The 17,003-nt window shown below is 38.1% G+C and overlaps 1 protein-coding gene across 2 annotated transcripts in view; it reads left to right on the top strand.

The window, feature by feature from the left end:
• The first annotated feature begins 1,307 nt into the window (after positions 1-1,307).
• The window catches only part of ADAMTS2 (ADAM metallopeptidase with thrombospondin type 1 motif 2), a 305,104-nt gene continuing 289,408 nt past the window's right edge, over positions 1,308-17,003 (top strand). For both annotated transcript variants that reach the window (XM_087955238.1, XM_087955239.1), the window contains exons 1-2: positions 1,308-1,857; positions 2,751-3,112. In XM_087955238.1, coding sequence (XP_087811364.1) covers positions 1,767-1,857; positions 2,751-3,112 — 453 coding nt within the window. In that variant the 5' untranslated portion in view covers positions 1,308-1,766. The remainder of the gene's footprint in view (positions 1,858-2,750; positions 3,113-17,003) is intronic.

Below are 17,003 nucleotides of genomic sequence, written 5' to 3' on the forward strand. Positions count from 1 at the left end.
TCAATTTGGCTACTTCTGCTTGTGCAAAATGTAGCCCCCTGCACATTGGCACGTGAAAGCCAATATTATGGATATTGCATTGACTGTCAGTATGTTCCTAGGAACAATTCAAACCTACATGGCATGCATCCTGGATACTTGAGGACTGTTTTCCCCAGAGAGAAGCCACCCATCCTGTTCCATTGGCCCACAAGGGCATTCTCAGGTTTTCTTTCCTCTGTGAGATCAAGTAAAGATGGATATGGAAATAGGTTTCTTCCCAGAACTCTTAGGGCCTCCATACCCACTTCATTTCATAAGGATTCAAAAGATCTGGCACTTCAGTAGAGTCATGTGTCACAGGTCATTTTTCCACTTAAAAGCTTTTAACGGATGTCATTTATGTTTTAATTATGTGTGTGTGCTTTATTATTTTATTGTATTTATGTAAACCATTTGGAATGTGGGGGACAAGATAGATTTATTTAAAATATTTACATCTCACCTTTGCTCTACATAGAAGCAACAGTGGAATACACATATGTGTATTGGATTCCTTCCTCCAATTTCTCTCACAACATTGTGAAGTAGTTGGAGAGTGACTGTCCTAAAGTCACCCAGACTTGAACCTGAATCTTCCCTGAGGATGGATTTGAACCTGTATCTTCCCAATTCCTTAACCACCTTAACCATTTTTAACCACCGTTAAGCGTTACATATAATTTTTAGATGTAACAACATCATATGAAAAACTAATAGGGTCACTTACTCCTTGTAAGTGACTTTTAAAATAAATAAATGCATTTTGGAGTTCTTAAACTAAAACAAGGAGTGGAGTTCAAATACAAGGCAGGGATGCAAAAGTCATTAGGATATGGTAACATTTCCATCTAGATTTTATGATAACCAAGATGAGAAAAATCCAGGAATTTTTAGTGAAGCCAGAGGGGAGGCTTAAGTATAATCTAGCAATCACATTTTGATCCGGAAGGATCCGATTCTACCGATTCTGGAGTGGATACCATGCTATCACAACGTGCTACGTGGACACACACACCGAAAGCAAAAGCCGTCTTTAATTAGACTTGGGGGGTGGGATATCAGACGACCACTCTCCTTCCTAAGTTAGGAGAATTCAAGGTACGGTACGAGATCTTTTTTGCGGGAGGGGGGCAGAAGATCCCCGACCGATTCCAAATCAAGCATCTGCGGGTTTCTGTCTGGTGCGATCTCCCCTTCTGGTTCTCTTTCTAAGAAGAGGAGGATTTTGAGCGTTGGGTGGAGGGAAATGCTCAGGGTCCCTCAGGAACCGCCTCTTAGCTGGGCTGGGGAAAAGTGTCCCGTAACCGGAGGAAGCTGCAGAGTTTTTGTCTCGAGCGGCAGCAAGAGGAGGCTGCGAGAGTTTCAGGGACAACCGCCACCAAGCCAAGCCAAGCCTAGCCGAACCGGGCCGAGCCGGGCCGGGCGAGGCGAGGCCTTGGCAGGCTCGCAGGCAGCGGTGGCAGCGGCAGCAGCAGCGGCAGCAGCAGCAGCGGCGGCAGTTCTGTCAATCAGGCGGACTTCCCTCCTTGCACGCCCCGTGCTTTCCAGCAAGCCGCCTGCTGGTGTCTCTCTGCTGCCTTCGTTGAGGTTGAGCGCTGGAGAGGAGCGGATGAGCCAGGGCAAGGAGCCGCGGGGCTGAGGTTGCCTGGGTGGTGGGCTAGAGGGCGGTGCCGGCTGCCTTCAATGTGGCCGGAGCCCCCTGGCAGCGAAGTTGAAGGCTGGGGTTGGGCTGAGCTACGCCTGCCATGGCTCCTCTGGCCGGGATCGCCTTGCTTCTTCTCGCCTGCTGGATGCTCCTTTTGGCCCCGGGGGCCCCGCGGAGTCCCGGGGAGAACGGTAAGCGGGCTGCCGGGTTCCCTCGGCTTAAACTGCCCCAACCGGCCGGCTGGGATTAGCCAGACGCCCCTTCTTCGCCCGCCTCCCCTTGAGGCTGCCTGTCTAACTTCACTCACGAGTGGAGGACTTTTTGCCCGCTAGACTTCTCCGCGCCACGCCGGCTTGCTTGGCTCAAAGGGCCGGGGCGTCCTCCCCGCCGCCACGTGTGGCGTTGTTTTCCGGAGGGTGGGGGTGTACCTTCTTCGATCCTTGCTGAGCTGGCGGGGGTGCCTTGCAGCTGCAAATCGGGGAGGCTGGCTGGGACCTCGGTTGAACTCGGACGCCCGTCGAAGCGCCGGCCTCCAACAAACCACCTGGCAGGGACGAAGTTTTCCTTCCATCTGTGTTGCTGGAAGGAAGGAAGCGAAGCCAACTTGTAGTGGACGGCTCTTTTCTTTTGGCTTGTCTTGTCTTTTTAAAAACTTTTCCATCGACATCCCCATCCTTCACGTTCGGGAATGATCGAAACTTTGAGCAGTAGGGCTGGTGGCAGAGTTTGAAAGTTGATGCGAGGTGTTTGCCACCCCGCTCCCCCCCCCATATCCTAAAGCAGATGGCTTTCAGAAGCCTCATCACTTCAGATGGATTTGTTCAGCTGTGGGATGTTTCTAGTCCCTCTTGCTCAGTGGCAGAGGGGGCTGCATCCTAAACCCTGCCCATCCCTAAATACTTGCTATGCCTACCATCGGGGCTTTCTTAATAAAACAACTGGAAAACTAAGGCACAGCTCGACTGCCTTAGCATTTTCCTTTCCTTAACCTCAGGGGACCAATGAAGTAGATGTCCCGGCCAGTGGTAGCCTTATTCAGCCTGACTCTTATTACTCATGGTTTTTTCTCTCTCTCCCTCTCTAGATTCTATTTTGAGAAATCTAGAGGAATACAGGCTGGTCATCCCAACTAGCACAGACTCAAAAGGCAGATTCGTCTCCAAAGTCGTGTCGGGAGCATCAAAGAGGCGTTTCCCAAGAGACACCAGGGATCTTCCTCAGGACGCTGCAGGCAAGGAAATTTTTTACAATGTCACTGTTTTTGGACAAGAATTCCACTTTAGATTAAGGCCAAATTCCCGGCTGGTGGCTCCTGGAGCAACTGTGGAATGGCAGGAGGATTCAAACATCACCTACACTGAGCCGCTTCATGGGGATTGCCTCTATGTGGGGCATATCACGGACTTGCCTAATGCTTCTGTTGCTATCAGCAATTGTGATGGGCTGGTAAGTCTTTTTCCTCCTTCCTTCCTTCCTTCCTTCCTTCCTTCCTTCCTTCCTTCCTTCCTTCCTTCCTTCCTTCCTTCCTTCCTTCCTTCCTTCCTTCCTTCCTTCCTTCCTTTCTTTCTTTCTTTCTTTCTTTCCTTCCTTCCTTCCTTCCTTCCTTCCTTCCTTCCTTCCTTCCTTCCTTCCTTCCTTCTCTCTCTCTCTCTCTCTTTCTTTCTCTTTTATATTATCCTTTCCCGATGGGGAAAGTTTGCATTTTCAGCATTTAAAATGGACAGCAGCAAATCACACCTAATGTGCTATGTTAATTGTGAAATCAAATAAAGAAATGTTCTCTTACATGATGTCAAGTGTGATGAACCAAGTGAGCCTCTTGGAGAAGCAGATTCACCCTGAACTGGCACATAACCACTGTGACAAATCACTAATTATCAACATGAAAGTCTCGGTCACCCTCTGGAAGCTTTTCAGCACACTGAAAAATAGTGACCTACATCAAAAACAGTGACCTAATGCTATCATCTGCATGTTTCCTTTCTTCATAGGATCTTAGCCATCTTTTGTTTAGAGGAGCATCTGGAGACCTAGATGGGTTTTTAAAAAAGAGATGATATTCAAAACTAAGTTTCACTGGATTTTCTCTAGTTGCTGGAAATTAAATGTGCTCAGAATTTTGGGAGAAATTTTTGAGAACATGTGTCTCACTTATGATGCTCCACTTCTCGTATCTATGCCATCTTCCTTAACTCTGAATGCACTTCCATCACCCCAGCCACACAGAGGTGAAGGGGAAGATAGGCTCTGTAGTCTAACACTTTGGGAATGAGCTCCAGGGTAAGGAAAGTTCATTGTAATCAGTTTTGAATAATCTGAATGATATAAGGGTCATTGTGATTTTCAGGGTAAATACCTAACAAGGTGCTTATTTTAAGAGTTCTTCACCTGAAGATTATCTATCTATCTATCTATCTATCTATCTATCTATCTATCTATCTATCTATCTATCTATCTATCTATCTATTCTATCAACCATCTATCATCTATCTCTAATTCAGTATTTCACCCCAGACCACAGCAGGAAAAGTTGAAATATGTATCTTTACTGCTTTGCTGTAGTAACTTTGCTTAGTTCTCCTTTAGGGAATGAACATCTAATTATATCCAACTTCATCTTATTTATATTGTTTGGGAGAGAAAACAGCTTGCTAACATACAGCTGGTAGCACTTATAAGATAAATGGTTTTCAGCTTAGATCGTGACCTTTCTGTTGTCTGATTTCTGTCCAGATTCTGATTAAAAAATAAGAGGCAAGATGTAGTTGCCAAGTTTCTCTTTTTTTGGGAAACACTCCAATACCTTTAATAGAAGCTTGGCTTACAAGTATTTAACAGGCAAAATTTTTGATACCATTTCGTCTATTGCTGGGTTGTTGTTTTTTCATTTTGTGTAGTTGTTAACCAATTTCTGGCAAGCACCTGCACTATTAACTATCCTAGATGGAGGTCTTGGTCTTGGTGATGTCCAACAAGATGGCTCTACTGGACTTGAATCCATGCCCCTGTTCTTTCTATGTGATAATGGCATTAATCAACCATATCAATTTGGTTCATTATCCAATCAACAATGGTGGGTTTTTTTTTGCTGTGTATGTAGGTGCAGAGTACAGACTCATAAGACAACAGAGAAATATTGGGTGGTTTATCCTTTAGAGAAGCTTGTCTCTGGTGTATTTGACTATAATTCTCATCCTCCCCAGGCAGTATTATGGACTTTTTTTTTTTTAACCAAAACTTCCATCAGAACACTGAGCTGAGGAAAACCAACATCAAGAATGCACACACAACTATTGTATTCTCAAGGGACACTTGTTTCTCTTGACAATGTCCTTGAGGTTGGAAGTTAATTTTGCTATACTCTATGGCTGTGCAGCATTTCAGATTCTGGCAGATTCTGCTCTGGGATACCTGGTTTGTGTTTGTGTGTGTATGTTTGCCTAGTGACTGTCTGCAAGACCTTAAATCAAAACACATATTTTTCCTAGACTTGTGCTTCAGCCGGGGAAGGAAGATGTGTGATTCCAGAAAAAGATGCAACTACTTTGAAGATAGGCTATCGGAGCAGCTTGGCAGATTCTAAACCACTTTTTGCCTTTCAAATCCAAAGTATCGCAAAAGCACTAGGACCAAAGGTGGTGCCATGTAGCACGTAGTTGGGGATCATGTGATGTCTATGTGATCACATTCAGAGTTGTTAGGGCCTAGAAACTCTGGGTTGGGCTCTGAGGTTGGGCCTTTTTTGTGTGAAGGAGTTTTGAGGCAAGTCACAAGAAAACACTGTCTTTGACAGCTGCCTTAGGAAGAAAATTTTCTTGAAAGAAGACTAAGAATTTGATTTAGCTGAATAATAAAATAAGTAAATAATGCATTTTTATGGAGTCATAAAAATTTAAAAGGATTTCCAGGACTATCATATCAAAAAAGGCTACAGATAAATAAATAAATAAATAAGTAAGTAAATGGAGAAAGCTCTTGGGCATAGGAGGTTGTAGAACCATGGTGCAGGCTAATTCTGCTGGCTGCCAGCAGTTCGAGTCTCATCGGGTCGAGATTGACTCAGTCTTCCATCCTTCTGAGGTTGGTAAAATGAGGAGATTAACTCTGTAAATTGCTTGGAGAGGGCTGTAGTGCACTATGCAGCGGCATATAAGTCTAAGTGCTATTGCTATTTTTATGTAGCTTTGGGTTTTTTTTTCTTGCAAATGCAAAATTCCTCCCTCTAGTTTGGTTTAGTGATTAAATTATCTGGCTAGAAACGGGCAGACTGAATTCTAGTCCCATTTTAGGACAAAACCACCTGGGCTTCAGCCAATTACTCTCTCTCAGCCTTAGGAAGAAGGCAATGGCTAACCACTTCTGAAAATCCTTGACAAGAAAACTGAAGCAATTTGTCAAGCATTCTCCAAGAATGAAATAACAATTCAATGGGAAGAAAAAAAAATGCTATCCTCCTTGTGATGTTCTTCCAGATGTTACAAAAGCATATGGGGAATGATATTGGCATTGGGGAGTTTATTTATTTACTTGTGTCTTAATTGATGGTTTGACTTTGATTAAAAAACTACTTTGGTAAGTCACCAGAAGTTGGCAGCATATCCATTTTAACAACAACAAAATCCTCCTGTTTTACCAGCTGTTTGATTCGTATTCATTTGTCCTATGTATTTAGTCTCTTCCACTGTCCATGACTTTGGAGCCAAGCAAAAAAAATACAATCCTCTTAGTATAAATCATAGCTTCCTAGTCATTGTAAGTACCATTTGGAATTGTGCAGGTTTCTATTGCTTCATTATATTTGTTTACAAGAAATAAAAGGGAAATGCTTCAACTGTTTTTTTTTATAAAAACCCTCAAGTAACTAAAGTGAAGTAAAATCTGAATCTATTTAGATGAAATTGATTTGAAATTCAAAGAAAGCTCTATTTTTCCTACTTTCTCCTCATTTCTATCAATAAAACAAACTATAGCATCTGCTTATCTGAAATTTGGTGTATTTAATCCCCTCATATAGTAGACTTGAAAATGACCAAAAAATACAGTTTGATGATTTGAATATACTATACTATACTCTATATAGCATATATGGAGACTCAGTGTGCTGAACTAAGCTTTAGACTTTGCTGCCATTCAGATGAGTGGCCTTTAAATCAATTCAAATTGAAGTGGCTTATGTTTTAAATTGATGAATGTTGTTTATTTATGTCTGATATAAATTGGATTTGAGAAACATTCTATTCAAATACAAATAGAATGAAACATGGAAAAGGCATCTTTTGATGCTCACCTAATAGTTAAATAGCACCAGTGGTATAAGTGAACTTAATTGGAATGTATCCCATTGATTTTCCTTTAAGTAAAGGAAGTTAAGCAAGAATGAGGCTGAAAGCTTGCTGGTTCCCTTTTCCATTCAGGTTGCTTTGCAGATAATTTTGCTTCACTCCTATCAGCTTGTGAGAGTAAGTCTTCTTTGAATAATAGTACTTTTTATTTATAATTACAGTGATAAAAAGTAATGGCAACTAAAAGTATTAACAAATGAAAAGAACAGGTAGAAAGTGCAGAAAAGAATATAAAGAAAAATAGAAAAGAAGGAAAAATAGAAATATAATAAAGAAAACTAAAAGAAATATACAAAGAAATGAGTTTCCCTTTGATCAAGCAACAGTAACTTCAGTAACTTATTACCATTGAGCATGCAATCAAATATCTTTTCTTCTCATATCTCATGTCTTATCTATAAACTACTTCTTTAAACCTCATTTTGATTCTGGTTAGCAAAAGTCCATTGAAAATTACCAGAAATAACAATATATACATTTTAACTTTGATCAAATAAGCAAACTTTATGTTAGTTCCCTTTGCTTTTAACAATCTTGATCTTTAATTCCTATACATAATGTCCTAGATTTTTTTCTTATTTTCTTCTTGCCTCTTTCAGCAAATTCTTCAAAACTTTGGCAAGTCTTTTAAATCCAAAATTATTCAACTCACTCTCCTAGTTTGTTATTTGTATATCCCTTTTAATTATTAGACACCAACCAGTTTCATTTTCATATCCAAAATAACATCTTTTTCTATATCATTTTATCACTTACATTTACCTCCACATTCAAATCGGCCTCAGTCTCAATCCTGTCTGGTAAATCTTGTTCCTCTTCTATAATGTCTTTTAAATCCAGTTTGTTTATAATAATAGAAGAGAATTGTAAGATTAATTTTTGAATGCATTGTCTCCAAATAGCCTTCAGTTCTTTCAAAGCTACAGTATTTTGCTTTATTCTATTTTAGTCTGTCAAATTTAACTCTTCTTTAATTATATTTGTTTTTTTCTGCTTCCCTTTAGTGTTCAACCTTCAAAGTTCACTCTTATTATGTTTTTCCCTAAACAACAGCATTTTCCCATGAGAAGTTTCCTTTATAATTAATTTCAAAATCTTCATTTTTAAAAAATAAAATTCAGAACAATGACATTTTCCCATAGGAAGGATTCTTGTAATTAATTTCCTAATCTTCTTTCAAATCCATCTGGATCCTTAGTCTACTTTCCCCCCAGAATCAATCTTCTAATTGCCCTTTTGACATTTATTTATTTTATTGATTTATTTTTAAACAAACTTTATTGATTACAAAACCAAAATATCAAACAAACACAACACACAGAAGAAGAAAGAAAAGAAATAGAAAAAAAGAAAATGATTAAAAAACTAACAATTTTATTCTCGACAGTCTATGGTTCCTTGTTTGTTATCAATATTGGTGATACATTTACAAATACATCTTATTGCGAATATATAATTATGATTTACATTTTACGTTATTTACTAATATATTTTCTATTTTTGTTCTATCCAGTCATACCAGCATTCCCAGCTTCTATAATATTCTGATGTTTCTTTTTCCTTAAGTGCTAAGGTTAACTTGTCGATCTCTGCACAGGCTGTTATCTTCTGTATAACCATCTCCTCTGTTGGAATATCTGCTTGTTTCCAACACTGTGCAAAGGTTATTCGGGCTGCAGTAAGAATATGCAGTATTATATATTTGACATTTTTAGGAATTTGTCTATTAAATATCCCCAATAGGAAGAATTCTGGTTTTAATTCAATTTGCTCTGCCGTTATTTCCTCTAACCATTTTTTTATTCTATGCAAGTATCTTTGGGCTTCAGTGCAGGACCACCACATATGAAAAAATGTTCCCTGTTTCTTTTTACATTTCCAGCAATTCGGATTCATGTCAGGAGACATTTTCGCTATTCTCAAGGGTGAGAGATGCCATCTATAAAACATTTTATAGGCATTTTCTTTATATGCTGCTGATCTTGTAATTTTATTATTCCTTGTCCAAACCTTTTCCCATTCTAATAATGTAATGCTACATCCTATGTTTCTGCTCCAAGCTATCATGTTGCCTTTGACTACTTCCTATTCTAATTCCGTCTCTAGTAAATAATTATAAAATTTAGTTATATTTTTTTTATTTGGACCTAATAAAATTTTATCTATTTGTTGTGCCTTAGTATAAATTCCAAAAAATTTCTTGTCCTGGCTATATCTATTTTGAATTTGCAAGTAAGCCCACCGGTCTACTTGTAGCCCCTGTTCTTGGAGATCTTGCCATGATTTTAAAGTTCCTTGCGCATCAAGAAGGTCTTTGTATTTTATCATTTTATTAAGATCTAGATTATTTGGATGTATCATCACCTCCATCGTTGAGATCCAAATTGGGATTTTTAAATAATGTTTTTTTTTATTTTGTTCCAATTAGCCAATAAGGAATCTCTAATTATATGTCTGTGGAAATACTTCTGCTTAATTTTCCCAATGTCCCATAAAAATGCATGCCATCCCCTCTGTAAATCATGGCCTTCTAAAAATAAGATCCTTTTATTTGACAGATTTACCCACTCTTTCAACCAGAGTAAGGAGGCTGCACTATAGTATAATTCCCAATTTGGGAGTGCCATACCTCCCCTGCTCTTCATATCTTGCATGGTTTATCCTCGTTTTTTCCCCTTGCCAGATAAATTTGGTGATTATCTTGTTAAGTTCCACAAAGTAATTTTTTTTTTTTGGTATTGTTTGGAATAAGTAAATAAATTTGGGCAGAATATTCATTTTTATAGTGGCAATCCTCCCTAATAAGGAGATTTGCAATTTAACCCATATCTCCAAAACTTTTTTAACTTGCTGTAATAATTTATTATAATTATTTTCCATTAGAGTTTTGCATTGAGCCGTCAACCAAATTCCTAGGTATTTAACTTTTTTTACTATTTGTAATCCCATTATCCTTTCTAATTTTAGTTTTTGTTTTTCTGTTAAATTTTTAGTTATTAATTTCATTTTTTCCCTATTAATTTTAAGTCCTGCAACTTCCCCAAATTGATCTAACTCTTTCAGTAATTTTTGACCTATTTCAATTGGTTCCTCTATGAAAAATACCATATCATCCGCAAATGACTGGAGTTTATATTCTTCTTTTTTAATTTTTAGTCCTTTTATTCCTGGGTTCTGTCTAATTTGTGTAAGCAATGTTTCCAAAGATAATATGAAGAGCAGGGGGGGATAAAGGACATCCCTGCCTGACTCCTTTCTCTATTTTTATTGAGTGCATGTACTCTCCATTAATTATAATATTTGCCTTTTGTGAATCTTAGTGCCTAGATTCATATTGTAAATTTGTTGAATTAGGAATTGCCAATTTAAATTGTCAAAGGCCTTCTGTGCATCCAAGAATACAAGGGCTATTTGTTTTTCCAGATGGGCTTCATAGTATTCCAAAACATTTAATACTATCCTTAAATTATTCCTGATTTGTCTATTAGGAAGAAATCCGTTTTGATCTTCATGTATATATTCATTCAATATTTTTTTCAATCTATTTGCTATAATTGTAGTAAATATTTTATAATCAGTATTTAACAGGGAAATTAGTCTATAGTTTTGTATATGTCGTGAATCTGAATCTTCTTTCGGAATCAACGATATCAATGTCTCCTTCCATGAATCCGGCATTCTTGCTGCTAATAGGACCTCATTATATACTTCCACCATGAGAGGTCTTATTTGTTCTCCTATTTTTTTATAAAGTTCCCCTGGTATCCCGTCGGGTCCTGGGGTTTTATTGTTCTTTTGGTTTTTTATTGCTGCTTTTAACTCGGGCCACATAATATCTCTAATTAACATTTCCTTCATCTCCTCCTTAATTATTTTATCTTTAGTAATACCCAAATAGTTTCTTATCATATCATTTACCTCCTTCTTTTTATAAAGATCTTCAAAAAATTTACATGCAATTTCTTTTTTCTGTTCTATCCCTTGTTGGGCATCCCCATTCTCATCTATTAATTGGTAGATCAATATTTTTTGTTTTTCTTTTTTAAGTTTATAGGCCAGCCACCTTCTTGGTTTATTGGCCTGTTCAAAAAATATCTGTCTGGCTGTATTTAACTTTGAGACCATCCCTTCTTGTTCAATTAAATTTAATTTATGTTTAGTTATTATCATCTGTTTTTTCAATTTGCAATCTTTTGGGGTGTTTTGCAGCTGAATTTCTAATTCTTTGATTCTTTGTTCAAATTTATTTTGTTGGGCATATTTTTCTTTATTTCTTTTAGCAGTGTATGATATCATTATGCCTCTTATTATTGCCTTAATTGTATCACAAATATTCTGTTTTGTAGTTGCCTCATTATTATTTTCTTTAAAAAAATAGTCTAATTCCTCATCAAGTTTATTCATAAATTCTTTCTCTTTAATTAACTGTGTATTTAAGGTCCACCTTTTCCTTGGTTTCTTCCTACCTTTCCACACTATCTGAATCGGGTTGTGATCTGCCCATTCATTTGGTAAGATTTCAATCTCTTTTAATTCATTTACTAATTCACCATTCATCCACACCATATCAATTCGTGTCCATGATCGGTGAGGGTTGGAGTAAAATGTAAATTGCTTTTTCTCGGGGTTTAATTTCCTCCACATGTCTATCAAATTTAGTTCAATCATCATTTCTTCACATGTTTTTGGTAGTTCTCTTCCCCCCCACACTACTATGATCTTTCTGGTGGTCCACAATAGCATTGAAATCCCCCAAGACACAAATATTCCTTTTATCTAATTCCACTGATTCCCCATGTAATTGTTTAAAAAATTCCTTTTGGTTATCGTTAGGGGCATAAATTACCACTAGTAGAATTGGAATTGATTTAATCCAAATTTGTAACATCAGAATTCTTCCATTGGGATCTATCCAAATTGGCTCTGCTTTCATATCGTCTTTCACATATACTGCTATCCCTTTCTTTTTCCTAAAATCTGCTGGTGACATTTATTTAAATTTGTATTAACTGTCATTTTCTAGGAATTGAAGAAGATTCATTTGATGTGATAAAACTGATCAAGAAAGGAAATATACAAACCTTTTATCTATAAATGTGCAAATTGCAGTTTGGACAAATTTGGTGATCCCTTGTCTTCCAGAGCTCTAAATCCACTTGAGACTACTGTTTTATGCTCTATTTGTAAAGAGCTACTATCTGGAGAACTTGTTAATAATCCCAATCCTTTCCTTGTCCTGAGAGGAATTCTGAGGAACCAGTCCATTCGCCAGTGCCTCATTGCTGCATTCTCGGCAAAGCTGTTTTCTCCGCTGCTTCCCTGAAAGTCCCACGGGAGTAAGTCTGATTATTTACATGCATATCTACAAGTGGTTTGCAATCATGCAGAAACCGTTCCAAAACTAGCACCACAAGACAGCATTGGTTGTCATTCCAAACAAAGACAATTTCAGTGGTATCCATCTAATGAGTCCATAAGGGCAAGCCTTGAGTCATCATCCTGGAAACCTTCCTAATTTCCCCCCTCCCCTGGGTTAGGGTTTATGAGAAATAATGTGCCAGACCTCTTGTTCAAGCTGTAGTATCTAGCCGACCGTATCGTGGGGGCCAGGCAGGAGGGAAGTAGATCTTTTTAAAGAACATAATGCAATATAAAATATAAACATTTTAAACAAATAGTTTATTCTTGGCTAGATTAGGAAGTTGAAAAATATCTTGGAAGAAGGTTTTGGCAAACTACTTTGTAACATTGCCAAAACTCCACATGGCCATACAGCATGCATATATTAAAACAGCTCACTCAGAGCAATTGGCCAGCATGACACTTTCTTGGATGTTGGTTATAGTGAGAAGACAAAGGTAGGAGTGATAGTAATGAGAAATAATGGTGGCTGTGATTAGGAAAAGGGGCAAGAGGTGAGGCTGCAGGGTAATTAGATGGGTGATTTGATGATAGCCACAAAAAGATATCTAGTCTTCCAATTTTTCTGGCCCCGAGTCCCCTGTAATGTCTCTCGCTTTCTGTAGTGGACAGAAGGAGTAATCTTGAGATCATAAGCAAAGCAATGGTTAGATAAAAGAAATCTGAGTCGGGAGCAGAAATACAATTTGACAAAGCACCTCTGACATGGACCTCCTCAGTTTTCATAAAGATAAAGGGAGGGAGGAGGAAAAGGACTCAGGCTTGCAAGAGTCTGTTATCATAATGCTACTTGTAATAAAGTAGTACTAGCGTCTAATCTGGTCTTCCTTGAAGGGCTAATACTTTCCATCTTTTTCTTTAAGTTCCATAGCTGGTAATGAACCCCTTCACCTTCCACATGATCATTTTTTAATCTAATAATAATGATCTTTGTGCCCGTGACTATAATGAAGTGAAAAGAGCTTGCTACGTTCTTGTACAGAGTGGCCAGGCTTTGTGGCTGAAGAAGTTGAGGAGGAAATAGAAATGAATGAATGAATGAATGAATAAATCCATTCATGTATGGATTTAAAAGTATACATTTTTGCCTTATTTATTCTTTCAGTCTCCATAGTATTAGTTTTGTGATTACAACTTATACGTTTTTGGCACCTCCATAAAATGGAATAAGTCAGATTTTCATAGCTTAATGAGAGTGGTAGGATTAATCCCTATATTAAAAGCCTTCAAGGAATAACAAGAGAAAATTATAGGATAGATTTGATAGATCTCATTAAGGTCCTTCTACATGTGGATGCCCCCTTGTCACAAGGGAGGGGCTTAAGGTAGATTAGGTTGCTCTATTGGGGAACCATAACTACCTATGGCTGTGAAAGTTGGACCTTAAAAAAACAAGAAAGGAAGAAAATCAACTGTTCGAGCTGTGATGCTGGAAAAAGGTCCTGCATATTCCTTGGACAGCAGAGGTGACTAACAAGCAACTAGTGGAGCACATAACACCAGACATTTCACTAAAAGGCAAAATCATGAAACTGCGTCTAAGCTTATTTTGGCCATATCATGCGGGGGAATTCACTGAAGAAAGCAATGATGTTGAAAAGTGGTAAAAGGAAACCAGGCTATCAGAGAACATGGTAGCTGGATGCTATCAAAGCTGACACCAGAACATAGAAAAACTCAATAGTGCAAGACTGGAAGATGTGGAGAAACCTGGTCTATAGAACTGTCAAGAGTCAGGGTCAACTTGAACAGATAACATCATCATCATCACCATGTGCCCTCCACTAATTTATATTGAGCGAACACATTTTAGGAATGTTCCCAGGACCTGTTTGGGAATTGAATTTTCTTCAAGAATGATTCTGTCATTTAAGATTGTTGAAGAAAGCAAGCAGCTTGCATTAAAGTAAGCAGGAGGGCAATTCATTCCAGAGCAATTGTTGCACAGCCTCTGACCTTCTTCTTATATATCTCACAATCACATTAGTAGGGCAGTATTGTTCCAAATCCAGGGACTATCCAGTAGCAACAATGATCTTAAACAACTGAAATTTCACAGCAGGAACTACTGTGACTGTTGCATGTTTCACTAGCAAGTTGTAGTAGAAATACTTGATGCTTCTCTGGAACAGAAACCAGCATAGTAGTTGCACTCCCCCACCTTAAAATGCACCACCATAAATTAAAGTAGAAAGTGTACACCTGTATACAATTTATATATGTTGTTTTGCAGATACTCCATATAGTCTTAGTTAGTATAATTTAAATAGCACTAAAATCTTATATCAGATAAGACTATTCCTCAGTATCTTGTATAGTTGATCCATCTGTTTGATAGGCACTGATGGTTAATGCTGTTAATAACAATGATTTTCTATATATGTCTGGCTCTTAAGTTAATACAGTAGTGAAAGCTGCTAAAAGTTAACAATAACATTTGACTGGGCTGTCATTCAGATCAATCTGGTTGAGAAACCTGTGATCTTACAGAGGTTGCTGAATTCCATATTCTAGTAATTTATACAAAGGTTTGTTGCAAATAGACAACCTTCTTAAGGCAGAAACATGTCAATCTAAAGTCAGCAAATTGTTCATAATTTGTTTTGAATTAGTGATTACCACGTAGAACATTTTTGTAGCATTTCACACAAGTCTGTCTGTCTGTCTTCAGGTTCTCCATTACATCAGTACCACTTTGTACCATGCTTTTCCTGTAGTCAGGCACAATTTCTTCCTGTTAATATTTGGTGAAATTCACTCAATAATACTAGTTTGCAATGTGATCTTTTAGAATTCAGAATAAATGTGCTTTGTGCTCTGTTTTGTATCAGCACCCTTAGATTTTTCCTCTACCGTAAGGGAGTATTTGTCAAAGGCTTTCTGATGATTCTAGTGGATGTGGGTATTTTATTTCGTACAAACATGTGGCATAAAGTGTACATAGTTGTATCAGCTGAGAATCATAGGATCAATGTACTGTATTTCAGCTTGTCAGAACTTCCTGCATCTCTACTTTTCTCTGTACAACAGTCATGGGGAAAAAGTGGGAGCCTGACTTTTGTTGTCACTCTAGTATAAAGCTTTGAGTCAAGCTGAACTTTGGTAATTCTGTCCATGCAGTTTTCTTGGCAGCATTGTGAAAGTGCTTTGTCACTGGCTTCTTCTTCTGGGGTGGGTTTCCCGCCCCCCCAACTTTCCATTCTAGTCTGAATTAGTAATTGAAAAGAACTATCTGGAACAGAATTGCAGATGAAGTTTCCTCCCTTCAGATAGCTCTGTGGTGGATATATTGATGATATGTGCATGCTGATGCATCTGCTTAGTCTCTGGACATTGATCTGGAAGAAACACAGCTGTCATGCCCCAGATGCCCTGTGATGCAGGATTTAGAGTCCAACTAGGTGGAATAACAATGAACTCTATGCTAGAATGCAACTTGCACAGAATTGATAAAACTGGAGAAAGTTTTAGGGGTGTGAATGGTGCACTGGACTTCCCTCCTGTCTATAATCAACTCTCCAGCTCTTTATTTTTCTTCTTGTACATTTCCTTTTGGTCTTTGAGCCTGTCCAGGAGAAATTCCTGTGTGTGTGGAGAGATAGAGATAGATAGATTAGATAGATAGATAGATAGATACCGTGTTTCTCATATAACAAGGCCGGGTCTTATTTTTTTTTGATCCCCGAAAAAATGGCTAGGCTGTCTTTTGGGGGGTGACTTAATTCCCCCCCTCTTGCATCTTGGGGCGGGCGGCGACAGCTTGGATGTTGACCTCGGCGTTGGTGGAGCACTTCGTATCGGGGTCAACGCAGGCAGCACCATATCCGGGTGTGCAACAAAAGTACTTCCTAACGGCAAGCCCCCCCACCATTCCCCCCCATTTCGCATGTTTTAATATAGGCCTTAATTTGGGGGGAGGGGCTTAATTTCATTTCATGCCTATAAAACATGCTGGGACTTCCTATTGGGGGAGGCCGTATTGTTGGAGAAACAGGGTAGATAGATAGATAGATAGATAGATAGATAGATAGATAGATAGATAGATAGATAGATAGATGATCGATACATAGATGATAGCAAGATGAATAGATGGATAGTTGGATGGATAGATGGATAGATGGATAGATGGATGGATGGTTGGATGGATAGATAGATAGATAGATAGATAGATAGATAGATAGATAGATAGATAGATAGATAGATAGATAGATAGATAGATAGATAGTGGTGGGAGTTTCCATTGAAAACATTAGAGATGGGACCTTTTAAGAAATTACACTTAGCTTTTAAAAAAATTTTTTGGGGGTAATGTTATTAGTTTCCCCAAAAATATGCTGTTATCACAAGGAATTTAATTTACAGATCCAAAAACAGTTTTAATATTCTATCAAACATGCTGCCAGTGATCATTGGTTTCTAAATTAATAAATGATAATTAGACATAAAACCAAACGTTCAACAATTGATAAAAAAACATGAACAGTTTCTGTTTTCATTCAAGCTAGTCATCTTTTCTTGGTGTTGGAGATTTTGGAGTTAGCCAAGAAATAAAAAATGTTAAGGTTGATGTTCTG

This window comes from Notechis scutatus, chromosome 2, assembly GCF_049901735.1.
Source record: "Notechis scutatus isolate UNSWTSFEM ecotype Mainland chromosome 2, rNotScu1.2, whole genome shotgun sequence".
Classification (NCBI taxonomy): Eukaryota; Metazoa; Chordata; class Lepidosauria; order Squamata; family Elapidae; genus Notechis; species Notechis scutatus.